This window comes from Tetrao urogallus, assembly GCF_951394365.1.
Source record: "Tetrao urogallus genome assembly, chromosome: 13".
In the NCBI taxonomy this organism is placed as follows: Eukaryota; Metazoa; Chordata; class Aves; order Galliformes; family Phasianidae; genus Tetrao; species Tetrao urogallus.
The window spans coordinates 676,532-689,203 of record NC_136826.1 but is presented as its reverse complement, the minus strand read 5'-3'; the positions used below and the strand labels follow the sequence as shown (position 1 = coordinate 689,203).

Here is a 12,672-nt window from a genome sequence, read left to right as displayed (position 1 = left end):
TTAAATCTAAGCCTAGAGGGTGCTTTTTTCCATTTATGCTACTGAAGTCAATGATCCTTGATATTTCTCAGCTTTATGCTCAAGCTTCCCCATCCACCGAATTCCAAGATGATATTCTACTTAAAAAGCTTTGGGATTCACTAGGGAAGATATTTTTCATAGCCTCAAACAGAGGGTGCATAGCAATGAGAATTGCAAATATTGCGTCGTTTCTTTCCTTTCAAAAATACCTTTAAAATTACTGAAATAGGCATTAGCAATGTGCTGAGTATTACACTAGCACTTGTCCATGCTTTTCACGCACTTGCAAGGTAGGGGTGGATGAAAGTCCAAGAACAAGAGAAATTACAGAAGTTAATTCTGTCAAAGGCAGTGCATTGCAGTAGTTGAACAAATTCTCAGTAAACTGAAAGTAACTTAGCAGCAGCTTTCTTGTAAATTGTAATTAATGAACTGTAGCACATATCTTTCTCTCCGCTTTTCAAGTTTCCAAGAAAAGAATAGCACATCTTAAGAGTGTTAAGACTCTGTTAGGTATAGCACTTAAGAGTTTTAAAAGAACTCCACCACCACTTCTTTCATTAAGTATTCTCAAGCACATGCTAAATTGCAGGGACATCTCAGACCCAAACAAAAGCAGTACCTGATGACCAATATGGAGCTCCAATAACTGATTATGATTAAAGTAAGTAGTACGTATTCACAACTCTCAGTAGAGACATTCTCCACAATAAAGTAGAATGCTAGTTAATAATCTGAAATCAATGCCATCTCTAACAGAAGTCAAAGCAAAGCTACAACAAGAGCAAAAGACTATTTACATCTTGCTCATCTCTCACAATACCATAAGAATAAAGTTTCTGAGAAGTTTATTATGGCTAGCACCCAAAGGATGCTCTCAGGCTCTAATAGTATTTAGATACTTATTTTGAAATTCCAAGATATTCTTTCCAAGGGAGTGGCAAACATAGTTTATGTTTTAATAATATAAAACAGAGTAGATCTAGAACCGTATCTCTGCATCAAGTTGACAGTAGAACAAGAAACTATTTACATAAAAAGGCAAAAGAATTCCCAGTTGAACACTTATGTACTGTTTCATATTGCTGTCTCTTCTGCAAGAGAACTCCAGAAAAACATGTATTTCACAGGTACTATGCTAGACCTGATTTGATTTGCAACACTATACATATCAAAGATTCTTTCCATATTTTGTCCGAAACGTTTGCCATGCGCAGCTCTGAATCACCTATTCTTACAGATGGAACAGAAATTGATGCCTTTAATACTTGAAATAACCCTGCAATCACCAGCGAGCGTTTGCTACGACTCCTTCACACCACAGAATGGAAAAGATGGGACTTATTATTAGTAACATTCGAGTACACAAAAAGTACAAGCTATTTTATAAAGGAAATCTAACAGAAATGCTACCAAGAACAAGAATAGCCTTGAAAAAAACAGTTAAGAGTAACATAATACAGCATTCTGAGAAGTAACTTCTTAATACTTGATTATCACATTCACAAAACAGCAAAAATTGTTTCTGCTAAAGAAAACTAATAATCCTTTTGGAGAAGTCATCCCCTCTCTAGTCAATGAAACACCAGAAGATGCTCCAATTACCATTCTGTTGAAGAGTATGGGTTATGACAGAAATACATGAGTGCTGTAGTTAAAAAACATTCTCATTCAGGCCTGACAGCTCCTAACATCCAAGCCATGCTGAGTAGAAGCTCCTCACCACAGCAACATAAGCAACTAGTGGTACTCATTCTGCAATCTGCCATCAATAAACAAACTAGATAGTGACACAAATGCAAGTTATCAAGCCGAAGACTGATCTAGCACTTATAAAATCTAAAAAAATGTAAAGCAAATAGTTAATTAAAAGAATTTTTAACTAAGGGTAATAATTGTTTTCAATTTAACATCACATCCTCGTTTAAAGACTCAAGAGCTAGTACAGCAGTTGTAGAGATTTTGTCAGTTACTGTCTGTCCCACAATAAAAGGTGTGCTTCATTAGGCTGAAGATGATCTCAATAATGTGCAAAGAGTTATAAGTTAGTTATAATAGTGTTCTCTCACTTTCCAGCTACTATGCAGGCTCCTCTTAAGGAGATCTTCAACATTGCCTTGGCCTCAACCCAGAAATCTGAACATGCCTGAATCAAATATCTTTGACTGTCAATAAGTAGCATTGGTACAGATGTTTCACTGACTCCAGAAGAATCAGCCACAGGAACAGACAGAATATCTGCTTTTTCCACCAGCTGGGCCAAAAACACTGATGTTACTTATTTGCCCTTTAATTTCTAGCCTTGCTGATCTTGCAAACATAAAATTCCTAGCAAAATACCCCAATTCAAAAATACAGCATATACAACACCTCAGTCTACTTCTGTAATAAGCTTTATGCTTAGAAAACAATCAGGCAAAATATATTAATAGCCTAAACATACAGTCCCCTAATTCTACCTAATCAGAGAAAGCTGGCTTCCCTTGTTCCAATCTTGTGACAAAAAAATCCAATGCCTTGATCAGATCAGTTTTTATAGCCTATATTACAGCATTATATCTATTCTCCACAAGTATAAGAAGTTAAACAGACCTGTATTAAGGAAAAATTAAACACTAAGTTTGTACACCTAAGCATCTGTGCATTTCTAAGTACAAACCATAATGTTCTGAAACATCAAGTTTCGTAAGTAGCTATAAAAAAATTCAACTTAATCATTAAAGCACTTGGAAAGCTGAAAGCAACGTTCAACACAACTGTGTTTTTTATTACACATACCACAGAAAACTACACATAATGCTGAAAAGAAGAAACAGATCATTAGCATCACAAGTCAAATTCACAATAACAGGACAGGGCAGTCCCAGATGTCACTGAAGGCAGAGGATAGGCACTGATTTCACACAAATTGCTACCAAAAGCACAGTAAGCAATCCTCAGTCCTTCTGGAAATAACAAGTTCAAATTGGGCATGGAAATTCAAACCTAAAGGTTCATATGTGTGGATTTGAAACGCACACTCAAAAAGGGACAGAACACTGGCTACGAGAAATATGAACACATGCAAGAAGCACTAAAAACAGCGAAACTAGATGGAACTAAAATAAGGAAATGAGACGCTGTCTCATTTGACTACAGCATGCTATGATATCACAACTGCAGTGACATCAAATTAGAGTACATAAGAAGAAATTCAAATCACTGGAAGTTGTGCTTTTAATTCTGTAAATAGGAGTATTACAGAGGCTAGGACTGCTTGTTCTTCCCTGAGATGAAGAATCAAACTGTGGCACGTTTCCTACACTGGATTTGACTTTTAGTCACATTAACGATTAGCATTTTTCTCCATGCTTCAGACATAAACAAAAAAGATTACAATCAAACAGCGACAGTGTCTTTGTCACATATGAACACTGACATTCTAGGAAGAGCCGAATGATAAAGATATGGTCTAAGTTTTATGAATGACTAAACAGAAAGAAAGACTTACTGGAGACACCTATATACTTATTTATGTGCTAAACGGCATAACGGACACGTCAAAGGAACAACACAGGCTCCAGCTGCCATTAAGTGTTTTTGCAGTTGTTGTCCTCCCTAACCCTTACATCAGATATCCTCCATTATTAAAATGGTTCTACTAAATTTAAGAAGAGAGAACAGGCAAAAATAATAAGGCTGTTACATTTATACAAACCAGTATCTACATCTGCCCAACAGTTCTGTAACATTTTATTCCTGCTGCAAGGAAAGAGTCGTAAGGAACAGCAAACCAAATCTGAGAAAAGGCACACCATACAAAAAAGAAGGCCAGGAAAAGAAGAAAAGTAACAGAAACAAAAACTGAATCAGAAAAAATAGCACAGGCTATCATCCTCAGAAGGACTGTGAATGAAGAAAGAGAATGATGATGCTTCCTAAGCGTATACTGCCTTCAACAGGATGCTTCCTATCTCCAGCAGAGATTACAAGCAGTAATTATTCCCAAACTGGGGAAAGGAAAAAAAAAAACAAACAAAAAACATAAATCCCATGCTGGAAAGATATCCACCACATTTCCTTTTCGAAGGAAATGATATCTAGAGCTAAGGCTGGAAAGATCGGACAACAGACTGTCTGAGAATAAGAACATGGAAACTTCGATTACTGTACCTACGTGAACCAACAGATGTTAAGAGATGCACCTAACAGCACGCAGCTCCACAATCTAGCTACTTAGCTGAGAGCTGCTGAAGGGCAGTTCCCTCCCCTTAAGATACACAGCCCTGGCTGCTGGAATAGCCTTCAAAGTAAAAAAAAAAAAAAAAAAAAAAAAAAAAAAAAAAAAAAAAAAAAGGTATTTAATCTTTTACAGAGATTGTGGGCCAAGCAATATGGTCATGACAAAGCATTTTTAGGCACTAAATTAGTGATTATTCCTAAATCATGCTTATTCACTGCACTGTACTGTACTTCCCATGGAACAATTTGTATGGGAAAGGAGAAAAAGTTCATGGAATTGTGAAGCATTCTTAACATAATTAAATCATTACTCCATGAAAAAATGAATATCCAGCTATCAAAATGATGCATTCAAGAACTCTTGTGGAACAATGTACCTGACTAGTACGAAAGCCGAGTTAAAATTTTCCATGCTCTGAATGCATACTCCACCTACTGAAGTACCAAAATCATCTCCTGTGTTACGCGTGGAACGCCATCCCTCTAGATGCACCTCAGCACGCATTCTGGATCAAGTCCCACAGGCAACATAAGTAGAAAAAAGCCTAATTAATGACTCTCAGTAGTTTCAAGGTGACAATTAGGCATGTTTCCTACTTTCAAGATCAAGATGTTCCTGGGAACGCTCAAAATCAGAACATGCTTATGGACTTGAATTCATATGGTCTTTAGAGACTCTATGAAAGCCTCAAGGGGAAATGAGGTACTCACTTGTACCACTCCACACGTTCACGACTCTAGCAGCCTCATGTGCTTCCCCTCTACATCCTCATAGCAGCAGGTTTTGTTTGCCAAAACATTTGCATGTAATAATGAAGACCACAAAAATGATTTGAAGCCGAAGAAACTACCACTAAGCATCAGTAAACCATGAAATGGAATTAAGAAATTTTGCTTTAGATATGTTTTGTGTTATTGCTGTAAAACATTTCTAAGGAAACTTTTTAAACAAAACAAAAAAACGAGTCTTGCAATTACGTCCACATTTAACATCACCACACTTCTTGTTATCTTGGATTAATCAATCCATTTTATAATCAAATCCCAGATCTGCAAGACAAGCATAAAACTCAAAAGAAAGAGAACATTCAGATAAATTACTTAATAGAAGCGTGACACTTGTCATTACGATACATGAAAGATCTGTAACTAAAACTCCAGCAATTTAGGCTGGAGGAAAATTGCTGATCTACACTGATTATAACTGTGTGAGATTGCTTTTAAAAAAAAATAAAAAAAAAATTAATCTGTTGCACCATTTATCTTAAGTGTAATGCTCCACCTAGACAGTCAATACATGTGAAGTGTAATAAACCTATATGTCCTATTTAAGTTCCCTTAGATAATTCAACCAATCCCTCCCAACCAATCCTTAGAGACTAAGGAGGGTAGGGAAAATACAATTCCTCTTTTTGAATTTCTAAAAGTTAAAAGGCAAACATAATACCCAATTTGGAGGCAACGCCCATGTCAGAACTTAGATACACTGAACTACAGTAAAGAATAAATTGCTGTGAGTATATGTCTATCTGTAATTATTACCTTAACTACAATCAGAAGTGTGCATACATTTTGGAGGAAAGGGAAAAAGAACATAATGACATTAGAACTACATGTGACTTAAAAAAAAAAAAAAACTGACAGAACTTTTATATTCTCCCTGGTTTAACAACATTGGTTACTAAAGAATGTACAATATCATTTTCAGTATCATTTATTTTGTAAATATTGTTATATAATTTGATGAAAGCCCCATCAGAACTTCTCTCTTAAGTAATACATTTATGCCCGTGTTTTTTCCTATGCAAATACTGTACCTTTAAAAACCTTAAAGCTGATTTTTCAAAGCACTAAATAACTTAATTACAGGAAGTGATATGCACATCCAGGACTTCGACTTCAACATCACAAACCCACACCATACATACGTGCACCAAGCTTTCAGACTTCTTCCATACTTTCCTTTTTTCTTTATTTTAAACTTCTCCAGAATGAAGATGCATTTTAGAAATAAGTTTTCAAATTGTCTCCATGGAAAAACCTCAAGTCAAGGGTGTTGGACCTGCATCATTCGGACACCAGCCTGCCCTACCACATTAACATCAGAGCGTGAAATTCTACCTCTTCTTTCCTTACTAACATAAATATTTGATGTTGCACAATAACAACGTCCAAATTTTAAAATACTACAACATTTAAATAACGGTAAACTTGCAGAAAACGACTGAGGAGTGCTCCTGGTATGTTTGTAACAGGTGTACGTGACAATGACAGTAGGCCCAAATTCACCGTGCTCAAACTTGGGTTTTCAGGGAACAGGGCAGAACCATGCCTTGCACCCTAATAATGCACTGATTAATGCATCCCAACACAAGCAAAGCCATGCCAATACTACACGGTATTAACAGAAATATTAAGAACTCAATACGTGCATTGAAGAATCAGTGATGGCTTTATTCAGCACACAGACTTGGAAACGAACACGGAACGCTGTTCAGTAGTTTCAGGAAAGGGTACAATTGATGATAAGATGCACTTAGCAGCTCAGCAAACAGTTTTGGTCAAGCAACGCTCTCTTTAATGTTAATATGCAACGTCCCCAGCCGCGGCATTAAGAAAAATAATTGACAACAGCTCTCATCGTGAACGTGCATGGAACAAACACCCCTCTCCTCCCCCGCCTTAAACGCCGTGCAGCTCCGCCGGGAACCTGGACAGCGAGAAAGACTTTCCTTAAGCAGCGACAAAAGCCAAGGATTTAACAATTAACGCCCCATCCCCGGCCCCGATCCTCGCTCCGGCGCCGTCAGACTGAGGCCCCGGCCCTCCTCTCCCGCCCCAGCAGCCCCGGGGCCTCCCCTTCCCACAATGGGCGAAGGCCCGAGGCCTCCTCCTCGGCGGGGCCTTCCCTCCCTCCGCCGCCCGCACAGCTCCCGGCTCCGGGCCCGCATCTCCCGGGCACGGCGACGGCCCGGCCGCGGCCTCCACTCCTCCCTCCCGCCCCGGGGCCCCGCTCTCCCTCTACGCGGGGAGGAGCCGCCGCCGCCGCCGTCGCCTCCTCCTCCTCCTCCCGTCCCGGGCCCCGCTCCCTCCCCCGAGGCCCGGCCCGAGCGCGCGGTACCTTGTAAAAGGCCCCGTTGGAGCCGCGCACCTCCACCACCAGCTCCTCCATGTTGTGCGCGGCGGCGCGGTGCGGGAGGCCCAGGCCCAGCGCCTCGCCCTCTGCTTTTCTCTTTCTCTCTCTCTCCCGGAGCCGGAGGAAGAGGAGGCCAAGGTGTGTGTGTGTGCGGTGTGCGTGTGCCGGGCGGGGGAGGGGAAGGGGAATCTCAGTTCACCGCGAGCCCGCGGGGGTGGGGCCGCGCGGGGCGGGGCGGGGGGATGGGGGCGGCACTGCAGGCCGCTTCGCTCCGCGCCGCCGCCGCAGCCGCTCGGCCTCGGCCTCCGGGAAATGAAAGCGAAACGGCCGCCGCCGGGCGGCGCGCGAGGTGCGGCGGCGGCGAGAAGGCGCCCGCTTCGGCCGTAACCACTGAATGCCGTCACGTGACGGGCCGCGGCGGGGCGGGGAGCCGGCCCCAGCCGGCATGCGCCGCTCGCCGACCGCCTAACGGCCTGGCCGCGCGCCGCCCCGCCCCCCTCCCGCGAGCGCGTACCCGCGCGCACTCGTATACATCCGCAACGGCGGCGTCAAACCGCTACCGAGCCGAGCCGACGCGAGCCTGCCGTCGTGCCGCTGAGTGACGGCGCCGCTGGCCAATCGCGTTGCAGTCTGTCCCTGGCGTTTTGACCAATCAGAGGAGGGCAGAGCGGGGTGGGCGTTTCTTCGAAGCTGCCCCGCGAGCGGGGGCGGGGCTCAGAGGCCGAGGGGGCGCGGGGGCGCGGGGCGGGGTGGGCGGCGGGGCGGTGTGTAGGCAGTGCCGGCAGTCCGCGTGCCGCGGCGGTGATTACGGCCAAGAGGGCAGAGCGATGTCCTCGCTGTGGTGGTTCTTAATGAGCTTTGCTCTGACTGATGCTCTGACGGCTGTGGCCTAAACAGCGCATGAGAAGCATAATGGGACACCAGCAACTGCAGATCTGGAGAGCCGGTGTGCTGGTGCCTTCACGTGAGAGTGGGGCATCCTTCAACCAGCTCTGTGTATGGAAAAAAATAGTTTGTCTGTTATTATAACTGTACTTGAGAACTTAGTGTGCGTGGTCACTTACTGTGTGAATTCCAACCCTTGTAAGGGTTCTGGCAAGAAATTGGAGCAGCCTGCATGCAGTTCACTACAGCTTGGTGATGGTCTCTGTGAAGAAATGTGGCTGTGGCAAAGCTTTTGCAGGTAGGTGTGCAGTGGAACAAACACTGCCTGTACAGCCTGTCATCAGAGCTGCACAAGCACCAGCAGGATCTTCCAGTGTGCTTTTCCACTAACTGCAGGGAATAAGACAAGACAAAATGATTCTGTTGTTACCTTCAAAAATCACAGTTGCGATATATGACCATAGCTGTGATTTCTCTGAGTGTGTGGTGCACTCGTTATGTATTTGACAGTCTCCCACAGTATCATTGATGTCACTGATAAAGATGTTACAGAGCACTGATCCCAAGGCAGACCCCTGGGGGGTGCTGCTCATTACCGGCCTCCACCAGGACACAGAGCCATTGATCACCACCCTCTGCGGCCTTTCCACCAATTCCTTATCCATCGGGTGGCCCACCCATCAAATCCACATCCCTCCAATTTGGAGATAAGGATGTACTGGGGGACTGTGTCAAAGGCCTTGCTCAACACCAGATAAATGACATTGGTCGCCTTCACTTTGTCCACCATCACTCCATCATAGAAGACCACCAGATTAGTTAGTCATGACCCTCCCTTGGTGAAGCTGTGCTGGCTGTCTCAGATCTCACACTCACTCCCCATGTGAACAATCATGTCGTTCAGGAGGATCTGTTCCATGATCTTCCCAGGCACAGAGGTGAGACTCACCAGCCTGTAGTTCCTTGGGTCCTCCTTGCTGCCTTTTTTAAAAACAGGAATGACATGGCCCTTTTTCCAGTAACCTGGGACCTCTCCTGACAGCCTCAACTTTTCAAATATCGTGGATCGGTTATCGATCGGTTATCGATCGGATATCGTGGAGAGCAGCTCAGCAACCACCTCAGTCAGCTCCTTCAGAACCCTGGGATGCATGTCATGTATGCATTCAGACTCACGAGGCAGTCTCAGACCTGCTCTGCCCTTACAGTGTGTGTGTGGGGGGGAGGGATTTACTCCCCCAGTCTCTACCTAGACATGAAAAATGCAAATAAGGCTTCAGAAGCAAGATATCTACACTGTGACTACCAGGCTTAGAAGTGTCATGGTTTTATGATTTTTGGTTATCGTTATTCCACATCATAACATCATGTAGTGCACTGGGAGTTAGAGAGTTAATGCTCCAGTTCTGGGCACCTGTCTGGAAGAGAAGAACTACATACCCCAGGGGGCTTTGCGTTCAGGCAGGAGATACAACCCCTGGCAAGGCCAGCTGATGCCCTTTTTCCTTTGGCTCTCCTCACTGCTGCTCATCCAACTGCACATCTCACCTCAGCATATGGTGAGACCTTCAGTTCTCAGGCGCTCTTTCTCTCATTATATTTGATTTATTAGCTTCAATTCTAATTATATTACATTATAGTGTGTTATCTTGCATTCTGATACCATATTTAGAAAATTAGTTTGTTTCTCCTCAAATCATTGCCGCTGTTTTTAATTATTTGGGATCCCGTTTCCCTTTTCCGGAGGCTCGGATCTTCGGATCCCTCCACCATGCTAGTCATGGAACTGGCCAAACCAGCCCGTAAGCCATTGACATTCTTGGTCGAGAATGCTGGCAAGAGCTGCTTTTTAGCTTTTAGAACTAATCTCTCTCTGCTCCTGGAGACCTTCGTTAGGGAACTTTATCAGCACTTCAGGTTTCTGTGCTGAAAAACTTGACCTTGGAAGTCCAGGAGGACTGCCAGTATTTTGGGATATTTGTAAACTTTGAACACTGCTATCTTGCTTCTGTAAAGAGAAAAAAAAAAGTGCTTTCTCTTGAGAAACTGCTTTTCAAGGGACTGCATGCCATCGTTTTTTCTTATTTAATGCTCAAAACATGCTGGGTCTTAATTAAGTTTGCCACTTTGCTCTATGGAGTAATAGGTATACATAATTGATTGAAAACACTGATGGAAATAACTATCTGGTATCTGCATACAATGTGGCATACAACTCCAGAGGAAGCTGCTAATTCTACAGAACATGTGGTTTTTAAACAGGCTCCCAGTCTCATCCTTGAATCCTTCATGCATTTTTTGGATGCTCATCTGATCATGTTAATCTCCCTGAATATAATACTCATCATTTCACTCAGTGTTTGTTTTCATCATATTTTGAAGAAGTATTCCCCAAAACCAGAGAATCCTGAGTGGCAAGGAGTGTGGAGATGTTCGAGAGGGACTTCAGAAGATATGGACATCTTCTTTGTCATGGAACTTTACTCCTGAGCACCTGAAAAACCCTGAGAGTCGAAACAGATATTTGAGACAGGAACGTTGTGGCTCAGGCAGATCTGAGGATGCACAAATGATTTGAGGCCTGGCTACTGCTTATTAAATACTTTTTTTTAATACTGTAAGTAGTAAATAAGTATTTAATAAGCCTTATTAAATACTATCCCAGAGAGGGAGAGAGTTTCTGAAATTGAGAGAGTCTCTGTGCTGAAAGAGAATGTCTCAGAGCTGATAGGGAGAATCTCCATGTTCAGAAAAGGATTCTTCTTCTTGAGAAACAGAATCTCCTGGCTGAGCGAGAGAGTCTCCAATCTGAGAAAGAGAATCTCCAATCTGAGAGAAAAGGCCTCCAGTCCGAACGAGACACACCCTGGGGTGAGCAAGACGCCTTCCAGTCCAAGTGGGACACCTTCAAATCTGAGAGAGATACCCTCTGAACTGAGAGAGACTCCCTTCAATCCAAACTCAACAACTTTCAGTTTCAACAAGACACCCTCCAGTCCAAGCGAGACGCCCCCTGGTCCACGAGGGACATCCTCAAGTCCAAACGGGATGTACTCCGAACTGAGTGAGATGCTTTCCAGCATGCAAAATTCAGTCTCCAAATTGAACTAAGCAGAATTCAGTCTCATCAAGTCATTCTTGAATCCGAACTAACTACCGTAATAATTGAACGAGACAGACTCTGAGCTGAGCTGGAGAGTGAGAGCATCAAAACTGACCAACCTAATTGACTACAGGAGGCACCAAAATCAATGTCAGTTGCTCCTGCAAGAGGACAGAAAATGAAACGAATCTCGACTCACTTCGAACAGAAGAAAGAGGAGGAAGGGAAACTAGAGGAAGCAGACACTGCAGAAGAAGAGGAGGAAAGAGGTCCACAGGAGTGGCTCTGAGATTTAGGGGAAGTGCCCCTGAGTCCAGGGGAGGGGCCCTCAATAAGACCGGGGTCACCAATGCCCAGGAGGGTGACAAGAAGTCCTGAAAGAGCAGGAGGTGAGCAAGACATTGTTACCATTACTGATTGATCTCTGAAAATGAATGAAATTTGAGATCCGAGAAAAGACTTTTCATGCCACCCAAATGAACCTGTTCTCGCTTAGTTACTTCAATGGTGGGACAATGGGGCCAACAGATAGTAAAGAAGCTTACCAACTGAGTGGCATTGCTAGGGACTCAGCCACTGACAGAGTGGGTCCTTCACCCTTTGGAAGCGGATGCTGCTAGCCGTGAAAGAAAAATGCCCCTTCAAAGATGATCTGATGCTTGAGAAAAAGAAATGGACTAATATGGGAAAAGGCATCTGTTATTTGAGAGAATATGCTGTGGTGGAAATGTTACATAGCCCCATTTTCATTGCTGACAAGCCAGACCAAGAGCACGATCCTGAGAGAGTCAGGTGTACACCAAATATGTGGCATATACTCACAAAGACTGCACCAGAAAGGTATACCAGCACATTTGCAGCAATGTATGGCAGAGGGGAAAGAAGACCCCTTACAAATGAACTGATTAATAAACTTCAAGACTTTGAGTTGCATTTAACTCCTCTACGAGCTTATGTTTCGGCCATCACAAAAGTATCTGAAAAACTGGACAGAATGGAGAGCAATCAAGAAGATATAATAGACGGCACAGATGGCAGTACCGCAGCAACAGGGATGCCTTGCTCCCCATTCATAAGTAGATTCATCAACTAGAGAGTCAGGGAGTGATCAGCAACTCACTGACCTTTTAACAGGCCCATATGGCCAGTGTGTAAAGCCAGTGGAGAATGGAGGCTGACAGTAGACTCCCATGGCCTGACGTAAGTCACTGAGCGCTGCTATGCCAGACATGTTAGATCTCCAGTTTGAACTGGAGTCAAAAGCAGCCAAATGGTATGCCACCACTGACATTGCTAATGCCTTTTT

General features: G+C 43.5%; 1 protein-coding gene across 2 annotated transcripts in view; it reads right to left on the bottom strand.

The window, feature by feature from the left end:
* FMR1 (fragile X messenger ribonucleoprotein 1) overlaps positions 1–7,414 on the bottom strand; it is a gene marked incomplete at both ends in the record, with an annotated part of 28,537 nt that extends 21,123 nt beyond the window's left edge. For both annotated transcript variants that reach the window (XM_079542082.1, XM_079542083.1), the window contains one exon: positions 7,364–7,414. In XM_079542082.1, coding sequence (XP_079398208.1) covers positions 7,364–7,414 — 51 coding nt within the window. The remainder of the gene's footprint in view (positions 1–7,363) is intronic.
* Positions 7,415–12,672: the final 5,258 nt, after the last annotated feature.